General features: G+C 45.3%; 1 protein-coding gene across 1 annotated transcript in view; it reads right to left on the bottom strand.

Moving 5' to 3' along the window:
• CIMIP6 (ciliary microtubule inner protein 6) overlaps window positions 1-22468 on the bottom strand; it is a 245957-nt gene that overhangs the window by 116137 nt on the left and 107352 nt on the right. The window contains exon 4 of the mRNA XM_078647075.1: window positions 1176-1291. Within this exon, the coding sequence (XP_078503201.1) occupies window positions 1176-1291 (116 nt within the window). The remainder of the gene's footprint in view (window positions 1-1175; window positions 1292-22468) is intronic.

Raw genomic sequence — 22468 nt, 5'->3', positions numbered from 1 at the left:
CAATGGTGTGTCAGACAAGGATGCCTCTTTTCTTGGTCTTCAGTTTGAGGTGGTTTCTGATCATTCACAGGATACTCCTATAGAGGTAGTAGTGGAATAGGTGGCTATTAGAAAGTGGGGTTGGGATAACCTGATGGTTATTCATGTGTCCTCTGAACAGCTGGTACATGACATATCAAAGCAGCAGATACATTAGTGGGGTGCCAGCTACTGAACAGAGTGATGAGTGCGGAACCCTCTGGGGCTCTACTTGTTTATGGGCTGCATTTGGAGCCAAAGTGGCACATCTTTGATTGAGTGCAGACCCCTCTATTCTGAATTTGTTCAGTTCGGTGTGCATGAAGTTATGTTCACTGTGTCAAATGGAGCTGATTAGGTAGGCTGAGGATCCCTGGCAGTGCTTAGTTTGTAGAAAATGTAAGTGCCAGGGCTCTTCTCTGAAGTTAACTTCAGCCTGCCCCACCCATACCCCCTGGTGGCGCTACATTGACATTACCAACACAACAACCAATCATTGCACTCCTACAAGTGTTACAATGCAGAATATTCCAGGCCACTAAAAGCTATAATAATGGTGTGAGTGACACAGTTTATTCTTTTTTTTAATGTATATTGACCTATTAAACACTGCTGTTGTGCATATCTCAAAATTAGACAGACAGTGCCACCATGTGGTGCACTGTCACTTGAGTCAGTGCTGACAATTAAGGGCTGGTGCTGAGCACCGGAAACCACAGGCTCAAATTAAGCACTAACAGTGATGCTGTTTTCATCTATAGTTTTATGTGATCCCAGGAGCAGATGCACGAGAGAGAGACGTGGCTGCGGTGCTAGAAGCTCCAATATGATAATCTGAGTATGCGACTGGAGCCGAGCCAGGCATCTACGTTCTAATAGTAACACAATATCCTATTTGCCCAAGCTGGATGCAGGGATAATTGGATTGAATCAACGTTAGATGCCCTCGCATTTAGTTCACATGGCTATTTTAATTGCAGGAAACTGTTTTCTACTACAGAACAGAATTAGATGCACGGTTTCCTATTTCTATATAAATTATCTCAAAGGCCACATGCAGCGAATGAACTGATTACCACTAATGCATGCTTGGTTCAAATCATCCGTGCTTTAGGGCCAGGAGCCTAGGGCTCTTGGAGGCTGTGTGCATGTCTCACCTTTCCTCGCGGGGGTTCATTAGTAAATCTTCGGTTATCATAATTGTTCTGATACGAGATCTGCTCCAGCAGCAGTTTTGGAAGGCGCGAAGCTGTCCTTGGAGTAGCAAGAGGAACTATAAATAAACAATGCAAGAAAAAAAATGGACATTAGTATGTTGGACATCGTTAAATAATGGAGAAATTCGACTCCTGTTATGAAAATATAGACAATTAAAGTGTTGAGAGGCGGCATGAAGCAGTCATTGATTGGCACCTAATTATACGGGCCGGAGAACATGTTTCCTTGTTTGCACCTTCCCGGGCCTCATTCATGTTAATAACACAGGGAGTGGCGAGCGCGCGGGGAATAGCTGAAACCGGAAGTAAGTGCTAGCTAAGCCCTTCACAGCAGGATTTACCTCTCCTACCAAGTAACCAATAGTGGTTGCACCTGGGGTGCAGCAGGTGCAGTGGCACTGGGGCCCAATGGCCGAGAGCCCCACTGAACCCTGATTATCTCTGTTTTACTACACCCACAACAATATGGGGCAGTACCAGTGGATGGCCATATGTGGTGCTGGGCTTACTACAGCTGTTTTATTTAGTAGTAACTTACACCTCGGATTTTGTAAACAGCTAAAGCTTGTAAACTTACTCAAAGGTGTAAATTACCCAAAACCTCTAAGTAACCTTGTGAATCAAGTTAATTGCTGTTAATTAGGAAAGGTACATAGGATAGCTATATTTAGGATTGGCATGTCAGATCCAAAATATAACAATTAATCATCAAAAGTTTAATACTAGGAGAGAAAGTACCATGGTTATTCCATTAATGACAAATATTAAATCTCATTATACAGAAATGCCTAAGACTGTACAGTAATTATGCATTCTCAGTAGTTCCATTGTAAAGCATGCCTAGGTACAGTGAAACAGTTGTGTGATCAAGGTTTGAAAGGGACATGAAACACAAACATCAAATCACAGTTAGCAGTCTATGGAATGCCAATATTGACCGAGCCGAACAGAAAGCTTTGAAAGCGGGCCTTCACCGCTGTTTTTGCATAAACCCACATAAATAAATAAAACTGATTACATTCTTAGGCTTAATGTTGATGAGATGATTGAAAGTATGCTCCAAAGCCATGTGTGTCTGCCGGTGGGGGAAGTATTAAAGATCGTGTGCTGACAGCCCTAATGCCTTTATATGCTGCAGGCATTCACTTCTTTAACTGCCCTACATTATGCACCCATATCTTCTGCTTAGGTGGACAATTGCCAGGTGGTCAATTAGGACTTCGTCAAGCTATCAGCAGAGAGAAATAATGCTAAGTTTACAAGTTCAGCAGAATAACGAGAGACATACAGCCCACCAAGTTGTTTAAATGCAGTTGTAGCCACTGGCATTAACTTTTCATAAAACGCAAATGGCATTACAGGGGACAGGAGGGAGAGACAGAATGACAGTGCTGATAAATCCATGTGCAGGAGGGCTATAATGACAAAACACACAAGATGATGGACGGAATGTTGCACAATGGCAAAACATTCACCCCCAGTCACAGATCTGGGTTTAATCCATCGTTATTTTGCTCACCAAGCCACCCCAGTTCAGACATGGCCATATGCTAATCAGTCTTGACCCTGTGCCTCATGGGAACAGTCCAGCCCGAACTGCCAAGCCATGTCTTCCCTGTTGTTTTTGCATTTGTCACCCCTAGTGGGCTGGGTATGCTCAGACGTGAGTCATGTGCTCTCCATGCCACTGGAATCAAGATATTCAGGCTGATGAGGGCCGAAAGCCTGAAACCGGTCCTTGGATGCTGGTTTCCAGTACAGGGAGGACCTGGCTTGGCAGTTTGGCCTGGACTGTTCCCATGGGGCACAGGGTCAAGACTGATTTGCATTTGGCTGGGTTCAAACGGGAATGGCACGGTAAGCAAAATAAACGATGGATTTATGCCCAGATCTCTGTACTGGGGTGAATGTATGACATTCTTCTGCATTCTGTCCATCACCTGTTGTTTTTGCATTGGCCTATAATGACACACAGATCTGATATATCCTTTTCTACTTTCGTTTTTGCTATTTTGGATTACTGTGAAAACCAGTTATTATTGTTACTGTTACCCACTGCAATGCTTTTCATTGTGTAAGCATAAACTTACAAATGTTTTGTGGTACTAATATTAGAATATAAGATTGTGTAAAAAAGATGAATCTCAGAGAACCAAATATCCCTGTGAAGTATATATTATGAGAAGAAGTAAGGAAAAAAAATCCCACTTTTATGTTGGTGAAAGAAGACGATGGTGTAGTACTCCATAGCATTGGCCAAAATGTAACCATAGTTTTCCAACTTAAAATATCATAACAGGTGAGTCTGTAGAGCGGGAGATGACTCCAAATGAGGTATCTTGGTGTTAGTGAGAGACAACAGATGTCTATTGTTACTCAATGGTACTAAGGCTATCAACCTTTTGAAGATGAAAGGTTGAGTGGGCACCCTGACATATTAACCTTCAGCCATGGGGTATAATACAGATCCCTGCAGTGGTGCATTTTTCATTGAAACATCAGTCTGACTAAAATGGAATACTATAGTTTTGATATGATGTTTTTGGACCTTTATTATGAGTGGCCTGATAATTTCAATGGGGAAGGTATTGGTTTGTGTGGGAAGACCATTGCTTCACATTTAAACTGGAGATTTCATCCAGTTCAACCAGGCAACGTCTTCGGGAGGGATACTGGGGAAAAGCTACAAATATTCAGTCCGATTTCAAAATCTTATTCCTTAAAAACTCCTAACTGCCATTATTTCCCTGTCCCCAAATCTACTGGGACCCCGGTAATTGTAATTCTGGTGTAGGCAATTGACGGCAGTCATCATAGATCCAGCGTAATGAGGGTGTTGTTTTATTTTATTGTACTGTGTTCCATGTTCTGTGCATGCGATCCAGCTCCTCCTCCACATCGGTGATTCAATCATGGAATTCCGACAGTGAACATTGGAGCTGGACAAAAGCAGAAGGGTTTCTTTCCCCTTCCTCCTTGCTGCCTACCAGTGTTTAGTCAATAAAGAAGTTTTCCTACGTTCACAGTGTCCGGCTCGACTTTACAGGTGGTGACGAGCGAAACACTGGTGAACCCACATTTAATGGAAACTACGAACATTGATGTTCATCCGGATTAAGTTCTCAAGATTGTTGGTGTTTAGTCGTCAAAGAAGAGGAATAAATAAGCAGATCCAAATCCTTGGTCTGTCTCCCTGGGCACTGTATTTACTGGATATCCAGTTATTTTAATCAATAAAGGTACTGAGCATGTTACTTGGGTTCTTTACTTGTTTTTATTCCAATATTTTCATAAACGATGTTGTATTCACATCAGTCTTTTTAAACTTTTCAACATTTTGTGCTTGTAATGTATTCCATTTCATGCATCACATTATAAATTCAATAATCCCAATGCATTTCGGCGTCTCGCACCTTCGTCAGGGGATAAATCTGTGAAAATAACAATGATTCCATGACTTCTGTGCATACGAATTGCCACCACTGGGTCATATAATTCTACATCTCTACATCAACTATTTATGTCTAGTTCAAAACAATTCTTAACATGAACTATCTTAATTAAAAATCATGTACTGAATTCTCATATTCCTTAACTTTGGTAACTGCACGTATATTATACACATAAACAGATGAATTTTTAGTAACACGTGGTTTCTCTTGCACTCGGGTTTGTACCGAACTCAAAACAACAGTGGTTACTGTGGTGCCTCGTCAGTTTCAAAACTCTCTCAAACGATGAAATTATATGCTGTCTACTCGTAACTGTATCTAATGGTGTTACCTGCTCTGTATTAAATTCCGCCTGCCGCTCTTCGCGTGTGCAACGTTAAAGCTGTGCTTACCGAATTCGTCTTCTCGACGCTGTTGCTGTGTCTCGCGTACTAAGGCTACTGCCTAAGCCGTGCGTGCGTGTACGCGTGTCGGCGTCATAATGTAGTGAAAACCGGACTATTCGGAAACGAGAGCGCTGTTCTTAAAGTGGTATTGACTAGAAAGATAAAGTGTTCTCAATCTACCAGTGCTTTATAGATACTCTGAAATGAACAAAACCAATAAATGTGTGCACGCTACCATGTTTAGATGAGTTACAAGAATATGATTCCACATAATGTAATTAATAAACGCCGTCAAGCTTATACCACATAAAATTATGTACAGCATGATCATGACCAATTATAAGTAACACAAATATTCAATTCTTTCATTCAATCCTTTGGGTTTCATGGTTTCCAGGTGATAAATCCAGTAATTTTCTCGTTTTAAGAGAGTTTTTTTATTGTCTGTACAAGATTTTCTTTCAACTACCTCTAGAATGCAAGCTTTTAATTCATCTATTCTATGTTGGGCTTCAATGACATGCGTGGCTATGGTGGATTTCAACATTTTGGTCCGTATGTTGCTTTTGTGTTCATTCAGTCTAATCTTTAATTTCCTCTCAGTTTGTCCTACATAGTTCTCGCCACATGGACATTTAAGAAGGTAAATGATATTTGTAGTGTTGCACGTTCCATTTACTTTCAGTATGATTTCTTTGCCCGTGATGGGGTGTGGAATGCTGTTCCCTTTATAAATATTTTCACAATTGTGACAGTTCAAGCATGGTTGTGTACCCCTATATCTCACAATCAGTGCTTTCGTGTAGGTAGATTTTAATAGTTCTCCTATATTTTTGGACCTGGTGTATGCAAAATGAGGTTCTGTAACAAACGTATCTTTGAAATCTGGTTCTGCCGCCAATAAGGGCCAGTGTTTTTTTATGATTTTTTTGAATTGATGGCTCTTGGTTGAATATTTGCTTACACAGGTAATTCTTTGCTCTGTTTTTTTAGGTTGTGGTTTGAACAGATCTTCTCTTTTGATATTCTGAAATCTGTGTTGAGCTTGTTGTAGTATGTTATCTGGGTATCCTCTTTTCTTGAATCTTTTGATCATATCATTAGTTTGTATTTCCAGTTGTTGTGGTTCCGAGACTACTCTTTTGACCCTCATAAGTTGAGAATAGGGTAAATGTTTCCTCAGAGGAGGGGGATGATAACTCTCGAATCTTAAGATGTTTTTTCTGTCTGTATTTTTTCTGAATAGATTAGTTGCAAAGCCCGTGGGCGTGTTTGTTATTTCTACATCCAGAAAATGTATCTTGTCTTTTTTAATTTCCCATGTGAATTGAATCCTGGTGTCAAAAAAATTAAGCTCTGCTATCTGTTTGGTGAGTGTTGCTTGTGCTCCTTCCCATGCGATGAAGATATCGTCTATAAAGCGTACATATAGACGAATATGTCTGTTCTAATCTTCTTTCTGTAAGATATGTGCTCATAATATGTCCTGTCCAATATCACTAGGGCTCCCCCTTAGTCTGCTTTTTGACATACAATGTTTTCATTGTTGCTGATAGACTTTATTATTCCACGTCCCTAGTGATATTGGACATGACATATTATGAGATGCAGGTTAAAGAACACCTGGAGGATGAAAACTTATATATGAAGTTAGACTCGAATCCCACCCAAGAAATACAAAACACTTTACAAACGATCCTAAAGAAAGCAGTAGATGCAGGAGTCATACAAGATCAAGTGAAGAAATATCCTGCACAAAATTATCCGAAAGCTCCTAACTTTTACATGACACCAAAAGTTCACAAGATCTGCAACAACCACCTTGCCGACCCATCGTGTCCACTAGAAACAGCATACATGAGCCTATTGGTAAATTTCTAGACAAATATTTACAACCACTGGTTATTTCAGCCCAATCCTACATCAAAGACACCACAGATTTTCTACAGAAATTATCTAACATTCAAATTTCAGATCACCAACAAATTCTCATGGCAACAGTAGATGTTAAAGCTTTATACACCTCCATACCACACAATCAAGGCCTAGAGGCGGTAGAGAAAGCACTATTGGAAAGTGACTATGAGCAAGATATGAGAATATTTTTGATGGAACTGTTACAATTTACTTTAATGCACAGCTACTTTGCTTATCAGGACGAATGGTATCTACAAAAAAGCGGTACATCAATGGGAAATCCGGCTGCACCAACATATGCCAAAATGTTTTTGAAAGAATTTGAGGAAGCACATATCTTACAGAAAGAAGATTGGAACAGACATATTCGTCTATATGTACGCTTTATAGACGATATCTTCATCGCATGGGAAGGAACACAAGCAACACTCACCAAACAGATAGCAGAGCTTAATTCTATTGACATCAGGATTCGATTCACATGGGAAATTAAAAAAGACAAGATACATTTTCTGGATGTAGAAATAACAAACACGCCCACGGGCTTTGCAACTAATCTATTCAGAAAAAGTACAGACAGAAATAACATCTTAAGATTCGAGAGTTATCATCCCCCTCCTCTGAGGAAACATTTACTCTATTCTCAACTTATGAGGGTCAAAAGAGGAGTCTCGGAACCACAACAACTGGAAATACAAACTAATGATATGATCAAAAGGTTCAAGAAAAGAGGATACCCAGATAACATACTACAACAAGCTCAACACAGAATTCAGAATATCAAAAGAAAAAGATCTGTTCAAACCACAACCTAAAAAAACAGAGCAAAGAATGCAAAATTTCCTAGCTAATGTGCAGGAAAGTTTCAATTCTATTAAGGAGGCGTAGGTGAGGATTAGGCTTTATCTTTCATCACTTTTATTCTCCAGCAGCCTTTCAAAGGTATCAACACAGTAAATAAAACTTCATTTCCCATGAACACAGGGAAAAATGAACATGAAAAGTGTCCAACATCATCAGCCAATCATATAACAGGATGCCTCATATGCTCCTCTGCTGGCGCTCTATCCTCCTCTTTCTTCCTGCGACCCCTCATGGCAGTCTTCTAAACTATTCCTGCTTGCCCATATCCAAACCTAAGGTAAAGGAACAGCAGTCAGATCGGGAGCACCAACTCCGTGAACAAAGACCCTCACAATGGCATTAATCATTCAGCAATAATAAAATACAACAAACAGTATCAGAAATTCCAGATGCATCATAAAAGAGTTACCCACCGTACCAACGAAGTTTTCTGGGAGGGCAAGAAACGCCGGGTGGGCTAATCCTCGCCTCCGCCTCCTTAATAGAATTGAAACTTTCCTGCACGTTAGCTAGGAAATTTTGCATTCTATGTCAGGAGCGGAGGCTTCTGATTAGGCTAGTTTAAAGCTTATCCACCACCAAAGAACCTAGGGAGACCACGGGCTTAAAGTTAAACCTCTTGAAGGTGGAATCAGAGGACCAGTCCGCCGCATTCAGGATGTCCTCCAGCCGTGCTCACAGGCTAAAAGCCTTGGATGCCATTGCACCCCTCACCGAGTGAGCCCCAAAACGAGAAACATCTATACCCGCTTCCTGCATAATCCACCGGATCCACCTGGCAATAGTAGGGGATGAAACCGCCCCATGTGGTTTCGTGAGCGCAATAAATAATTGCTTCACACCCTGTGGGCGTACATCTATTGTCGCAACCTCATAGGCTTTAAGCGCTCGAACCACGCACAACTTTGGGACGTTAGGAAAAGCCGGATACGAGACCAAACAAAAATTGCACTTAGTACGTCTAGAAATATTGAAGGTCACTCCCTCTGGGGTAAAAACCCTACCCGTGAGAACTCGAGCCCTCACGTCCGAAACTCGTCTGCAAGAAATTAAACATAACAACATCGCTAGTTTTGCTGAGATCTGTTTCCTGGACAAGTACTTGTTTGAAGGCCACGACCTAAATAGGTTCAGGACCTTGTTCACGTCCCATTAAACAGAGTAGCGCTGTTCAGGGGGAACCGAGAGCCTAATGCCCCTCAAAAGCTTGCAGACCAAAGGATGCTCTCCAATCGAACAATTATCTATAGGCACATGGCCCGCCGAAATGGCGGAGCGAAAGGTATTAATCCAACGATAAGCTAAGCCCTCCTTCACCAACGAGGCTAAGAAATTAAGGACATGGACAACATCGGCCCCCACCGGATCCAATTGTCGTCGCAGACACCAACAGCCCCAGCAGGACCAAGCTGATCGGTATCTCTTGTTAGTGCTGGCAGCCCAGGATTTCTCAAGTAACGCGGCAGCGTCCTGCGAAAGGCCTGGGACTTGCCAGCGTCGCCTGTAACCCGCCAAGCCATCAGGCGCAGGCTGCCCATGGACAGAAGATGGTGAGGATTCCCCTGAGGGTCTTTGAGGAGATCGGGACGCTGGGGTAGAGGGATTGGAAAAGCCCAGCAAAGTTCCATCAGAACTGGAAACCAGGCTTGTGACCTCCATATCGGGGTAACCACCACCAGGTCCGCCCGCTGTCTCCTCACTTGGGTCGACAGCCTCATGATCATTGCAAAGGGAGGAAACGCGTACCCCTGCTCCTTGCTCCAGTCCTGTAAGAACGCATCCACTGCCAGTGCCCCTGGATCCGGACGCCAGCTGTAATAGCGGTTCAGTTGTGCGTCCAACCATGAGGCAAAAAGGTCCACTGAGAACGGACCCCACCGGTCCTGAATCCCCTTGAAGACCTGGGGATGAAGCTGCCATAAACTAGTATCCTTCCAATGGCGTGAGCACCAATCCGCCACTTGATTGGACGTCCCCGGCAGATGTTCCACGGACAGGGATATCTGATTGGCCAGACAATACTCCCAAAGATTGCGCGCGAGATTGGTCAGCGCTTTGGAGCGAGTCCCTCCGAGATGGTTGATGTAACGTACTGCCGCCACATTGTCCATCTTGAGGAGGACGCAACTCTGGATCCTGTCCTTCGTCCAGCACTCCACCGCAAAAGAGCCCGCCATCAGCTCCAGACAATTGATATGAATTGCCTGTTCTGAAGACGACCATCTTCCGCCTGCAGACACGTCGCCGCAGCGAGCGCCCCAACCTGATCCGCTGGCGTCTGATTCGATGATCAGGTCTGGTTTGGAGCCAAATATGGCTCGGCCGTTCCACGCCTCCATGTGGTAGACCCACCACTGTAACTCCGTCCTGGCCTCGTCCGTGAGGGGAACGACCTGCAAATAGGTGAGACCCTTCCGCAAGTGGAAGGTTTTAAGACGTTGAAGGGCCCTGTAGTGTAGAGGCCCCGTGAATATCACTTGGATCGAGGACGACAGAAGGCCCACCACCCTGGCCAGATGGCGTAACTGAATCGTGGGCCTCGTGAGAGTGCGCCGCAGCTCGTGTCGGATCTTGGACAACTTCCGTGAGGGCAAGGATAAATTGGCCTCCACTGAGTCGATCACAAACCCCAGAAACTGCATCCTCTGGGCCGGACGGAGATCGGACTTGGCTTCGTTGAGCACAAACCCCAGCGATTCCAGAAGGGTCACCGCCGTCCGCAACTGGGTCCCCAACCTGCGCGGACCCTGACACATTAACAGTATGCCGTCCAGGTAGATTATCAACCGCAGGCCCTCCGAGCGAAGGCGCTCCACCACTGGCTTCATCACCTTGGTGAAGCACCAAGGGGCGGACGACAGTCTGAAAGGAAGGGAGGTGAATTCGAAAGTCCGGGAGCCCCATTGAAACTGCAAAAAGCGTCTGTGTGGTGCGAAGATCGGGATCGTCAGGTAGGCATCCTTCAGGTCCAGGCGGACCATCCAGTCCCCTTCCTGAAGTTGATCCCGCAGGAGGTGAATGCCCTCCATTTTGAAGTGGCGATAAACAAGCCACCCATTGAATTCTTTGAGGTTTATCACCGGCCGATATCCCCCATCCTGCTTCTCCACAAGGAATAGGTTTCTGAGGAACCCCCGTGGGTGTAGAGTAGAAGGAGCAATCGCTCCTTTCCTCAGTAGTTCCGAAACTTCGTGGTCTATTAGAACCCTCTGCTCTCTGGTAAAGACTATAGGGCTGGGCCGACGGGGTTGCCAGGGTTGGCCTGAGAACTCTATTCGGAACCCAAACGTCAGAGGTAAGCAAAGACCAATTGTGAAGAAAACATTGGAGTCTACCCCCAACCGCACACCGTGCACCCCTTGTATTCTCACCTCTCTGGTTGTTGTATCCGCCGTCTCCTCTGCCTCTGCCACCGCGGCGACGGGGGAAACCTCTGGTCTGGTAAAAGTTCCCGAATTTGTCGGGATCTTGATATTGTCCTCGCTGGGACTCGCCTTGCCTGAAGGAGGCTCTATTCTGGGACCTGCCAGCCGAGCGCACCCTGCCACGACTGGCTGCTCCAAAAACACGTGGGGTAAATATCCGCTTGATTGACGTCTGGGCTTTGTCCAGGGAATTGAAAGTGTTCACAAATTTACCGAGCTCCTTAACGAAGGGATCTCCGAAGAGGTTCCAGTCCGCAATCGGTCCCGCCTCCGTAGTGGCCAATTCGCCTAATTTGGGGTCTATTTTAATAAGAATGGACCGACGTCTCTTAGTAGAGATCGCCACATTAGCATTGCCCAGGAAAATAATCGCTCTTTGTGCCCAACCCGAAAGCGTCTCCGGAGAGATCAGGGCACCCGAGGCCTTGGCATCCTCTGCCATATCTAGGATTTTCGCCAAAGGCCCCGCCGTATCCAACAACTTGTCTTGGCACGCTCGCCAAGAGCGATCAATGCCTTTTTTCGGGTCTTTGACAAATTTCGTCAAAAAGGTAGACATCTTGGCGTCAATCTCCGGTGTGACCGCGACCTTACCCTCCAAGGAGGGACGCGGGCACTCTGCTCGCAGGCAACTACGAACCTCCTGATCAAGGGACTTGCGTAACCTAGAGGACATATAGGCTGCCACCTTAGGGGCTGGAACCCACTGGGAGGAACGCGGATGCAAGAGGTCATCCGGGTTAAGCATATCCCCGCTTGGTTCCTCAGGAGCGGGTTGACTGGGGTGTGAGGGGCGCCATGAGCGCTCTCGTTCACCATCACCATCCCCATCCGACATCTGGGGGGACTCATCGGGGTCAACAGTAGCGACGTCATCGGAACCCCCCGAAGGGCCCGCCTGACTCTCCTCCGGTTTACTCGGCGGTTCCACGTTTTTAGCGTCCAAGAACGCCCTTTTGAGTCTCGCAAAAGCGTCCGAGTCTACCCCAGCATCCGCCGAACGTTTCCTCTTAGGCTCTACTGACGCAGCGGTGGATTGGCCTGGAGGTAGGGGAGTGCTAGGCCCCGGGAGGTCTTCCCTCTGAGAGAGGGGTTTACATTGCGCTTGGAGTAAGTCTATCTTCTTCTCCAAAGGCTCCACCACCCTGGTCACTGCCTTTAGGATAGAGGAGTCCATCACCTGACAGAAGTGATCATCCACCGGTAGGTACATGATCTCTTCTGACTCCTCATAATAGTCCTCATATTCCATCATGGGATCGCAGAACAACCACTCTGCACCAGAAAAGGGGAGTCAATAAAGGGCAGAACCCTGTAATTGGAAGCCCCACGTGGGAAGGCACAGTCAGTAGCCTTGGGACCTTGCACCCTCTCAATTCCGAGGGAAAAACGTGATCCTGCCTGGGCCGGTCCCTGAAAGCACTGTGGAATGGTCTTACCCACCGCGCGGGTGTTCAGGCTCCAGACAGGGGCTCCGATACCCAACAAAGCCCAGCGCGACAATTTCGCGGCAAGAAACACCGTCTTTCCCCGCAGCGCGCGCGCGCGTCTAAACCGCTCTATGTATGCAATGGAGGAATTCGACGACGCGCCGCCGCCCGGGGGGTAGAGCTCTCACCGGAGCTGTAGCGCAAGGGCGCGCGGTCCCCTAGCGGCGGGAGGCCGCACTGCGCTCGGAGCTTACTGAGAGGAAAAAACGCGAAAGGAGCGAGAGCCGCTCCCGCGGCGATAACCGACACCAAAACGCTGCCTGCAAACGCGCAGCCCTGCCACAGGTGTCTACAAACGCCAAATACAAAAACTAAGCCGCCAAACACAGCAAACTTTAATACCACAGAAGGAAAGAAAAGTCACTTATCTGCATGCTGCTGGAGCAGCGAAGAAAGAGGAGGATAGAGCGCCAGCAGAGGAGGATATGAGGCGTCCTGTTATATGATTGGCTGATGATGTTGGACACTTTTCATGTTCATTTTTCCCTGTGTTCATGGGAAATGAAGTTTTATTTACTGTGTTGATACCTTTGAAAGGCTGCTGGAGAATAAAAGTGATGAAAGATAAAACCTAATCAGAAGCCTCTGCTCCTGACATAGAATTACCTGTGTAAGCAAATATTCAACCAAGAGCCATCAATTAAAAAAAATCATAAAAAAACACCGGCCCTTATTGGCGGCAGAACCAGATTTCAAAGATACGTTTGTTACAGAACCTCTTTTTGCATACACCAGGTCCAAAAATATAGGAGAACTATTAAAATCTACCTACACGAAAGCACCGATTGTGAGATATAGGGGTACACAACCATGCTTGAACTGTCACAATTGTGAAAATATTTATAAAGAGAACAGCATTCCACACCCCATCACGGGCAAAGAAATCATACTGAAAGTAAATGGAACGTGCAACACTACAAATATCATTTACCTTCTTAAATGTCCATGTGGCAAGAACTATGTAGGACAAACTGAGAGGAAATTAAAGATTAGACTGAATGAACACAAAAGCAACATACGGACCAAAATGTTGAAATCCATCATAGCCACGCATTTCATTGAAGCCCAACATAGGATAGATGAATTAAAAGCTTGCATTCTAGAGGTAGTTGAAAGAAAATCTGGTACAGACAATAAAAAAACTCTCTTAAAACGAGAAAATTACTGGATTTATCACCTGGAAACCATGAAACCCAAAGGACTGAATGAAAGAATTGAATTTTTGTGTTACTTATAATTGATCAGGACCCGAAAACAGAATACTAAGAAAAAATCAGCTCCATGGTACAATCAAGAATTAAAAATAGCACAGGGGGAGCTCCGTAGAGCAGAACGCAGATGGAGAAAAAACTATAGCATGGAAGAGCGGGGTAAATATAAAAGGGCTATAAGTACCTATCATGCACGAATTAAATCAACAAAAAGGAAATTTTACGAATCTGCCATAGTCGCTGCTAAAAACAAACAAAAATGTATTTTCAACATTGTAAATGATTTTAATAAACCCATATTTTTAACACAGGAAATTCCACCCTCAAAAGACCTCTGCGAAAATATAGCTGATTATTTTGAGGACAAAGTACAGGGTCTAACTAAAGATTTTGAAATTCCCTCTCTGGAACCCAGTAGAGAAAGTGGAAGTGCTGATGAAACTATGAACCAGTTAGCAACCTTCCACCCAATTAGTCTGGAAGAAACAAAGCAGACAATCTTAACCACAAAATCTGGGTCCCCATTTGACCCCTGTCCCATAAGACTCCTGCATCTCATGGTAGATGAAGTAAACCCTATGATTAACGAAATCGTAAATCATTCACTTTCCACGGCCAATGTGCCACTGGAATGGAAACTTGCGGCAGTGAAACCCTTACAGAAAAAAACCCTCCCTGACCCTGCGACCCTCTCCAATCTGCGACCTATCTCACTTCTCCCAGCATTATGTAAGATTGCTGAATCACTGGTTAACAAACAGCTGACCAGGTTTTTAGAAGTCAACGAGATATGGCATCCCAATCAGGCGGGGTTTAGAGCCCAGCATTCAACAGAATCGGCTCTACTGTATACGACAGACACCATTCGTACTGCCCTAGACCAAGGAAAGAAGGCCGTCCTGATTTTATTAGATCTGTCGGCGGCCTTCGACACGGTCTCCCATGCCATCCTAGTAGATCGGCTAAAAACATCTGGCGTGAAGGGGACGGTACTAGAGTGGCTGGAAAACTACCTAAGGGACAGGAGACAGGTGGTAACCCTGGGGGAATTTACCTCCACGGAAAAACATCAGACGATGGGAGTACCCCAGGGGTCCAGCCTTAGTCCGACATTATTTAATGTCTATACTGCGCCCCTGATTAAACTAATATCATCTTGTGGCATAGATGTAGTAGCATATGCCGATGATACTCAGTTAATACTGGTTACGGATAGAGACAACCAGTCATGGGAAGAAACATTCAAGGAATGTTTAACTGCCACCTTCGATTGGATGCGGAAGAATCACCTAAAATGTAATACAGGAAAAACAGAGATCATTCCGCTAGGCCCTAATAATGATTTTATTCCCAGACAATGGTGGCCAGAAAGGGCAGAAATACCGCCTCATAACACCATAGTTGCTCGGAACCTGGGGGTCACGTTTGATTCCAATCTTGCCTTCAAGCAGCAGGCAATAAAAGTGGCAGGAATGTGCTTTGGCTTAATTAAAAGTCTGAGGAAATTCTTTGACATACTCCCATTGGAGGCGAGGAAAACTGTTGCTGTAGCGCTGGTAACGTCGCGCTTAGATTATTGCAACAGTTTGTATGCTGGCACAAATAAAGAAGTAACTTACAGGCTTCAGTTAGTGCAAAGCGCTGCTGCCAGATTGGTGCTAAAATGGCCAAAAAGATCGTCAGCCTCAGGGGCATTAAAAGTTCTTCACTGGCTTCCCATTGTAAAAAGGATCCTGTTCAAAGTTCTGATTATAACATTTCGAGCAATGCACAAAATAGGACCACTATATCTACAGAAAAAATTCAAGAGATACTGCCCAACCAGAAGCCTACGATCATCAAATTCCAATACTTTGGTGGTTCCTAGGTTTCGTCTAAAAACCCGTGGAGGAAAGTCCCTGGCAGTACTGGGTGCAAAGGCCTGGAATATTCTGCCCCCTGCCCTGAGGACTCTGGATAAAGAAACAGAATTCCGCAAAGAATTAAAAACTTGGATATTCAAACTGCAAGATAGCATGGCCAGAACTCTAGTTTGATGCATGCCTTTGTTTTGGTCCAACTCTGAGTCACTATGTCATCTGGTATTTTGCCGGAGGTAGCGCCTAGATGCTCCATTGGAGCGATTGCTGCGCGATATAAATAAAATTTTACATTACATTACATCATGATCATGCTGGACATATTTTATGTGGTATAAGCTTGACGGCGTTTATTAATTACATTATGTGGAATCATATTCTTGTAACTCATCTAAACATGGTAGCGTGCACACATTTATTGGTTTTGTTCATTTCAGAGTATCTATAAAGCACTGGTAGATTGAGAATACTTTATTTTTCTAGTCAATACCACTTTAAGAACAGCGCACTCGTTTCCGAATAGTCTGTTTTTCACTACATTATCACGCGTACACGCACGCACGGCTTAGGCAGTAGCCTTAGAACGCGAGACACAGCAACAGCGTCGACAAGACGAACTCGGTAAGCACAGTTTTAACGTTGCACGCGCGAAGAGCGGCAGGCGGAATTTAATACAGAGAAGGTAACACCATTAGATACAGTTACGAGTAGACAGCATATAATTTCATCGTTTGAGAGAGTTTAGAAACTGACGAGGCACCACAGTAACCACTGTTGTTTTGAGTTCGGTATAAACCCGAGTGCAAGAGAAACAATGTGTTACTAAAAATTCATCTGTTTTTGTGTAAAATATACGTGCAGTTACCAAAGTTAAGGAATATGAGAATTCAGTACATGATTTTTAATTAAGATAGTTCATGTTAAGAATTGTTTTGAACTAGACATAAATAGTTGATGTAGAGATGTAGAATTATATGACCCAGTGGTGGTAATTCGTATGCACAGAAGTCATGGAATCATTGTTATTTTCACAGATTTATCCCCTGACGAAGGCGCGAGACGCCGAAATGCATTGGGATTATTGAATTTATAATGTGATGCATGAAATGGAATACATTACAAGCACACAAAGTTGAAAAGTTTAAACAGACTGATGTGAACACAACATCGTTTATGAAAATATTGGAATAAAAACAAGCAAAGAACCCAAGTAACATGCTCAGTACCTTTATTGATTAAAATAACTGGATATCCAGTAAATACAGTGCCCAGGGAGACAGACCAAGGATTTGGATCTGCTTATTTAGGATTATTGTTACTCACACTCCAGAGCGGGGAGTGATACCAGGGAGCACTTAAAAACGTTAAGAATTGTAAAACTCGCGCTGTGCACGACTATCACCCATTTATATAAATTATTGGAACCCGACATCCACCCAGAAGGATTTTCTGGTGAGAAAATTGTCATGGTTGGCTATAGATCGCTAGTTTTCACATTCAAAGACCAATAGTCTGTTGGTAAGCTGTATGTCGCAAAAAGGACCCGCAGTTTTAGGCTGGAAGGATGAGGGAAATATAGACATTATTTTGAATCCCAACTGCCCTGACCATGTAATGGTTTTAAATGACCTTGATTTGCTTCGTATTGAGATTTTGAAGAAGTTCCCTAAAGTCTTTACTGGAGGTATTGGACATCTAATTGACTTTGAGCATCGCATTGTGTTAAACCTGATGCATGTCCTAAAATACATAAAACAAGACATATTCCTGTTTTGTTAAGGAAGGATGAAGAAAAAGAATTAGAGTTAGTTAAAGCTAACATTATTGAGCCTATTGAGTCTGCTGAATAGATTTCTCTGATCGTCATGGCCAGACGTAGTAATGGTAAACTCAGATTGTGTATAGATTTGAGGCATCTCAGTAACAACATTATTGTGGATAGATTTCCCCTTCCTAAGATATCAGAATTGTCCCTTTTTAAGGATGCCAAATGGTTTCATCCATTGACCTGTCTGCTGCATACCACCAGATTACCTTACGTGAGGAGAGTAAACCATATACAGCGTTCATTACTCCATTTGGATGTTTCCAGTATAAGAGGTTACCAATTGGGTTAGCTTCTGCTGCTGTAGTTTTTGAAAGTCAAGTCAAGTCAAGTCAATTAATTTATATAGCGCGCTACATACCCTGAGGGTCTCAAGGCGCTTGAAGAAGGGTGGGGAGTTACATGTCGAATATCCAGGTTTTAAGTTGCTTTCTGAATGTTAGGTGGTTCTGAGTGAGGCGAAGGTGAATGGGAAGTGAGTTCCAGGTTTTAGCCGCCAGGTAGGAGAAGGATCTTCCTCCCATGGTGGTTTTGTTGATGCGAGGTACAGCAGCAAGGGCTTGGTTGGAAGAGCGTAGTTGGCGGGAGGGGGTGTAGAAGGAAAGTTGTGTGTTGAGGCATTCGGGTCCAAGTTCGTAAAGTGCTTTGTGTGCGTGGGTTAGGAGGCGGAATGTTATCCTCTTATTGACGGGGAGCCAGTGGAGGTTTTTCAGGTGACCCGAAATGTGGTCTTTATGCGGGATGTCTAGTATGAGTCTGGTTGATGCGTTCTGGATGCGTTGGAGTTTTTTCTGAAGTTTTGCGGTGGTACCGGCGTATAGGGTGTTTCCGTAGTCCAGGTGGCTTGTAACCAGTGCGTGGGTGACCGTTTTCCTAGTTTCGGTGGGGATCCAGCGAAACATTTTTTTGAACATGCGAAGAATGTTGAAGCAAGATGATGAAACGGCTTTGACTTGTCTGGTCATGGAGAGTGAGGAGTCCAGGATGACGCCCAGGTTCCGTGCGTGGTTCGTCAGGATGGGTGCTTTTCCAAGGGCTTCTGGCCACCAAGAGTTGTCCCAGGCGGAGGGGGAGGTACCTAAGATAAGGACTTCTGTTTTGTCTGAATTCAGTTTCAGACGGCTGTGCTTCATCCACTCGGCTACTTCTTTCATTCCTTCATGTAGGTTGGTTTTGGCGGGGTTAGGGTCTTTGGTGAGTGAGAGGATCAGTTGAGTGTCATCAGCGTAGGAGATGATGTTGAGGTTGTGTTGGCGTGCGATGGCCGTGAGGGGGCTCATGTATACGTTGAAGAGGGTGGGGCTGAGTGAGGATCCTTGTGGCACGCCGCAAATGACTTCAGTGGCCTCTGACTTGAATGGTGGGAGGCGGACTCTCTGAGTTCTTCCGGCAAGGAACGAGGTGATCCATTCCAGTGCTTTTCCTTGGATTCCGATGTTTCTGAGGCGTTGTAGAAGGGTGCTATGACAGACTGTGTCGAAGGCTGCGGTGAGGTCGAGGAGGATGAGGGCGACTGTGTCTCCATTGTCCAGTAGAGTTCGAATGTCGTCTGTTGCTGCGATGAGTGCGGTCTCAGTGCTGTGCTTGGCTCAGAAGCTGGACTGTGAGGAGTCGAGGGATTTGTTGGTTTCGAGGAAGGCGGCGAGTTGGTTGTTGACAGCTTTCTCGATGACTTTGGCTGGGAATGGAAGGAGCGAGATGGGGCGGTAATTTTTGAATTCAGTGGGGTCAGCTGTGGGTTTTTTCAGAAGGGCGCTGAGTTCGGCGTGTTTCCAGCTTTCCGGGAAGGTGGCGGAGTTGAAGGAGCAGTTGATGACGTCTCGGAGGTGTGGTGCTATGATGGAGTCTGCTTTGTTGAAGATGTGGTGAGGGCATGGGTCTGTAGGAGATCCTGAGTGGATGGAGTTCATCAGGCGGATGGTGTCCTCAGTGGAGATTGGGTTCCAGTCATTAAGGATGTTCAAGGGGGGTGAAGGTACGGCAGAAGGTTGGGTGGGTTGGTCTCCGGGTTGGTTGTCGAAGCTGTTTTGGATGTCTGCGATTTTGTCGTGGAAGAACGAAGCTAGGGAATCGCAAAGGGTTTGAGAGGGAGTGATGTCGTTGGAGTTGGCAGTAGGGTTGGTAAACTCTTTGACGATGTTGAATAATTCCTTGCTGTTGTGGGCGTTGTTGTCTAGTCGGTCTTTGAATGAGGCTTTCTTGGCAGTCCGGATCAGTTGGTGGTGTATGCGGGTGGCGTTTTTGAAGGCGTCCCTGGTGCTGGTGTTTGGGTCTTTTTTCCAGGCCTTCTCAAGGGAGCGACAGAGTTTCTTGGATTTCTTAAGGTCATCGTTGAACCAGGGGGCGTTTTTGCTGCCTAGTTTGATTTGACGTTTTTTCAGAGGTGCTAGGTTGTCGGCGCTGTTGGTTAGCCATTGAGTGAGGTTAATGGCAGCTTGGTTGGGGTTCGAAGAGTGGGCAGGGGGGTTTTGAAGAAGCGATGAGGAGATCTGGTCGATGGTGATTTTGTTCCAGTTTCTTCTCAGGGTAGGTTGAGGATGGTTGTGGGTTGTGGTCTTTTTGTAGACAAAGTGAACGCAGCTGTGGTCCGTCCAATGGAGAGCTGTGGTGTGACTGAAGGAGATATGTTTGCTGGAGGTGAAGATAGGGTCGAGTGTGTGACCTGCGTAGTGAGTGGGGGTATTAACAAGTTGTTTGAGTCCGAGGTTGGCGAGATTATCCAGAAGGGTGGTGGCGTTGCTGTCGTTGCTCTTTTCCAGGTGGAAATTGAGGTCTCCCAATAGAATGTAGTCCTCGGAGGGGAGGGCGTGTGGAGTGATAAAGTCAGTAATGTCTTCACTGAATTGTGCACGGGGTCCTGGTGGCCTGTAGAGGAGGGTGCCTCTGAGTGTGGTCTTGGGGTCGATGTGGATCTGGAAGTGAAGGTGTTCGGCGCTGGCGAGGTTTACGTCTGAGCTGGTTGAGATGCGGATGGAATTCTTATGGACGATGGCGATGCCTCCTCCTGTTTGGTGGGTGCGGTCTTTTCGGATGATCTTGTAGCCTTCCGGGATGGCAATGGTGATGTCTGGGGCTGAGGAGGCGTTCATCCATGTTTCTGTTAGGAAGGCGACGTCCGGAGAGATGGTGTCTAGTAGATTCCAAAGGTCGATGGCGTGTCTGTGGACCGAGCGGGTGTTGAGCAGGATGCATTTTAGGTGGTTGGTGTCAGATCTCTGTTTGGTGTTAGTGGATGAGGGGTTGGTCTTGGTGCCGTCATACTTGCAGGAGTTGCATGTGAAGGGTCCATGGGTGTGTCCAGGGGCGGCTTGGGCGCAGTTGGGGAGTCGACCGGGGTTTAGGGCTAAGAGGGTGGGGGCGTCGTATGTAATGCGGGTGGGGTGGGTGGGACGGGGGCCAGGGGGTCTGGCGCTGGGCGCGGTCCAGGCGCGGACGGGCGTAGACGGGCTTACCTTTGGCGCACCTTCGGCGCGCATGGGGCGCGTCCGCTGTGCGTGAACGCTGCGCGCAAAAGTAACTGTCCTAAATGGATGGAGGGGGAGGGGCGAGGGAGGCTCAGCTGGGAGGCGGGGCGGTCTCTAGAGGACGGGCTTGCAGGGAAAACAACAACAACAAAATGGCAGCGGATGGTAACGCTGTTTCAGCAGAGCGCAGAGATGAAAGCAACGAAGGCGCAGTGAAAGTCAAAGCGCTACAGTAAAATGTATGCTCATAGAATGAGGCAGACTGCAATAGTTAGCGGAGCAACAGTCGCAATGCAAATATCGCGCTAGATATTTTAATGGCAGTTCAAAGGCTCAGCACACCGAAAGCGTGATAGCAGTAACAATGCAGAAATCGCGCTAGATATATGAAAGGCAGTTCACAGGCTCAGCACAACGATACCAGCTCAGTGATAGCAGTAACAATGCAGAAATCGCGCTAGATATATGAAAGGCAGTTCACAGGCTCAGCACAACGATACCAGCTCAGGCAGGGAGTCTGGGGAGCGACCGCTCACAGCAGCGATGAGACGGTCAGATGTAACAGTTGTTTGGTAAGTGTGATAAAGTGAGGTGTTTCCAGGATGATATCCTAATTTTTGGAAAGGATAGGCAAGAACACAGTAGGATTTTAGAGGAAGTTTTGAGAATCCTGGAAGCAAAAAGGTTGACGGTAGAATATTCAAAGTGCTAGTTTGCTGTAAAGTCTATCACTTATTTAGGTCACGTCCTTTGTGGTGATGGAGTTTCCCCCAAGCCCTTGTTAGTTAGTGGATGCAAATCAGAATGCACCTGGCCCAAAGAATAAGGAGGATGAAGTAAGATCATTCCTCGAGTTGGTGGAATTTTATTTTAAATACGTAAAGGATTTTTCTAGTAAAGTTTTTTGCATTAGGCAATTCCTCAATAACAGTGTCCGAATTTCATGGAGAAAAGAGTGCCATCAAGAATTCGAGGATATCAAGAGAGTCATTGTTCAAGCACCTGCTCTTAAAGAATTTGATCCTGAGTTACATAACATTGTTACTGTTGAAGGTAGTAACAAGGGGCTGGGTGGTCTTTTATCTCAAATCAATGTTGATGGTAAGGAGAACATAATTGTATATGCTTCGCATGCCTCGTCTCCTACTGAAGAGAAATTCTCTGCCATTGAGAAATAAATCTTAGCATATGTTTGGGCCCTGGAACATCTTTGCTCTTTTGTGTGGGACAAATCTTGTGAAGTAAGTAGTGACCACAAACCATTGGTCAAACTCCTAACTACTGGAGGTCTTTTCAACTCATCTGCAAGAATTGCAGGGATGTCTATGCGATTGCAAGAT

This window comes from Lissotriton helveticus, chromosome 6 (genome assembly GCF_964261635.1).
Source record: "Lissotriton helveticus chromosome 6, aLisHel1.1, whole genome shotgun sequence".
In the NCBI taxonomy this organism is placed as follows: domain Eukaryota; kingdom Metazoa; phylum Chordata; class Amphibia; order Caudata; family Salamandridae; genus Lissotriton; species Lissotriton helveticus.
The sequence above is the reverse complement of the archived record's forward strand: the minus strand, read 5'-3'. Positions and strand labels throughout refer to the sequence as shown.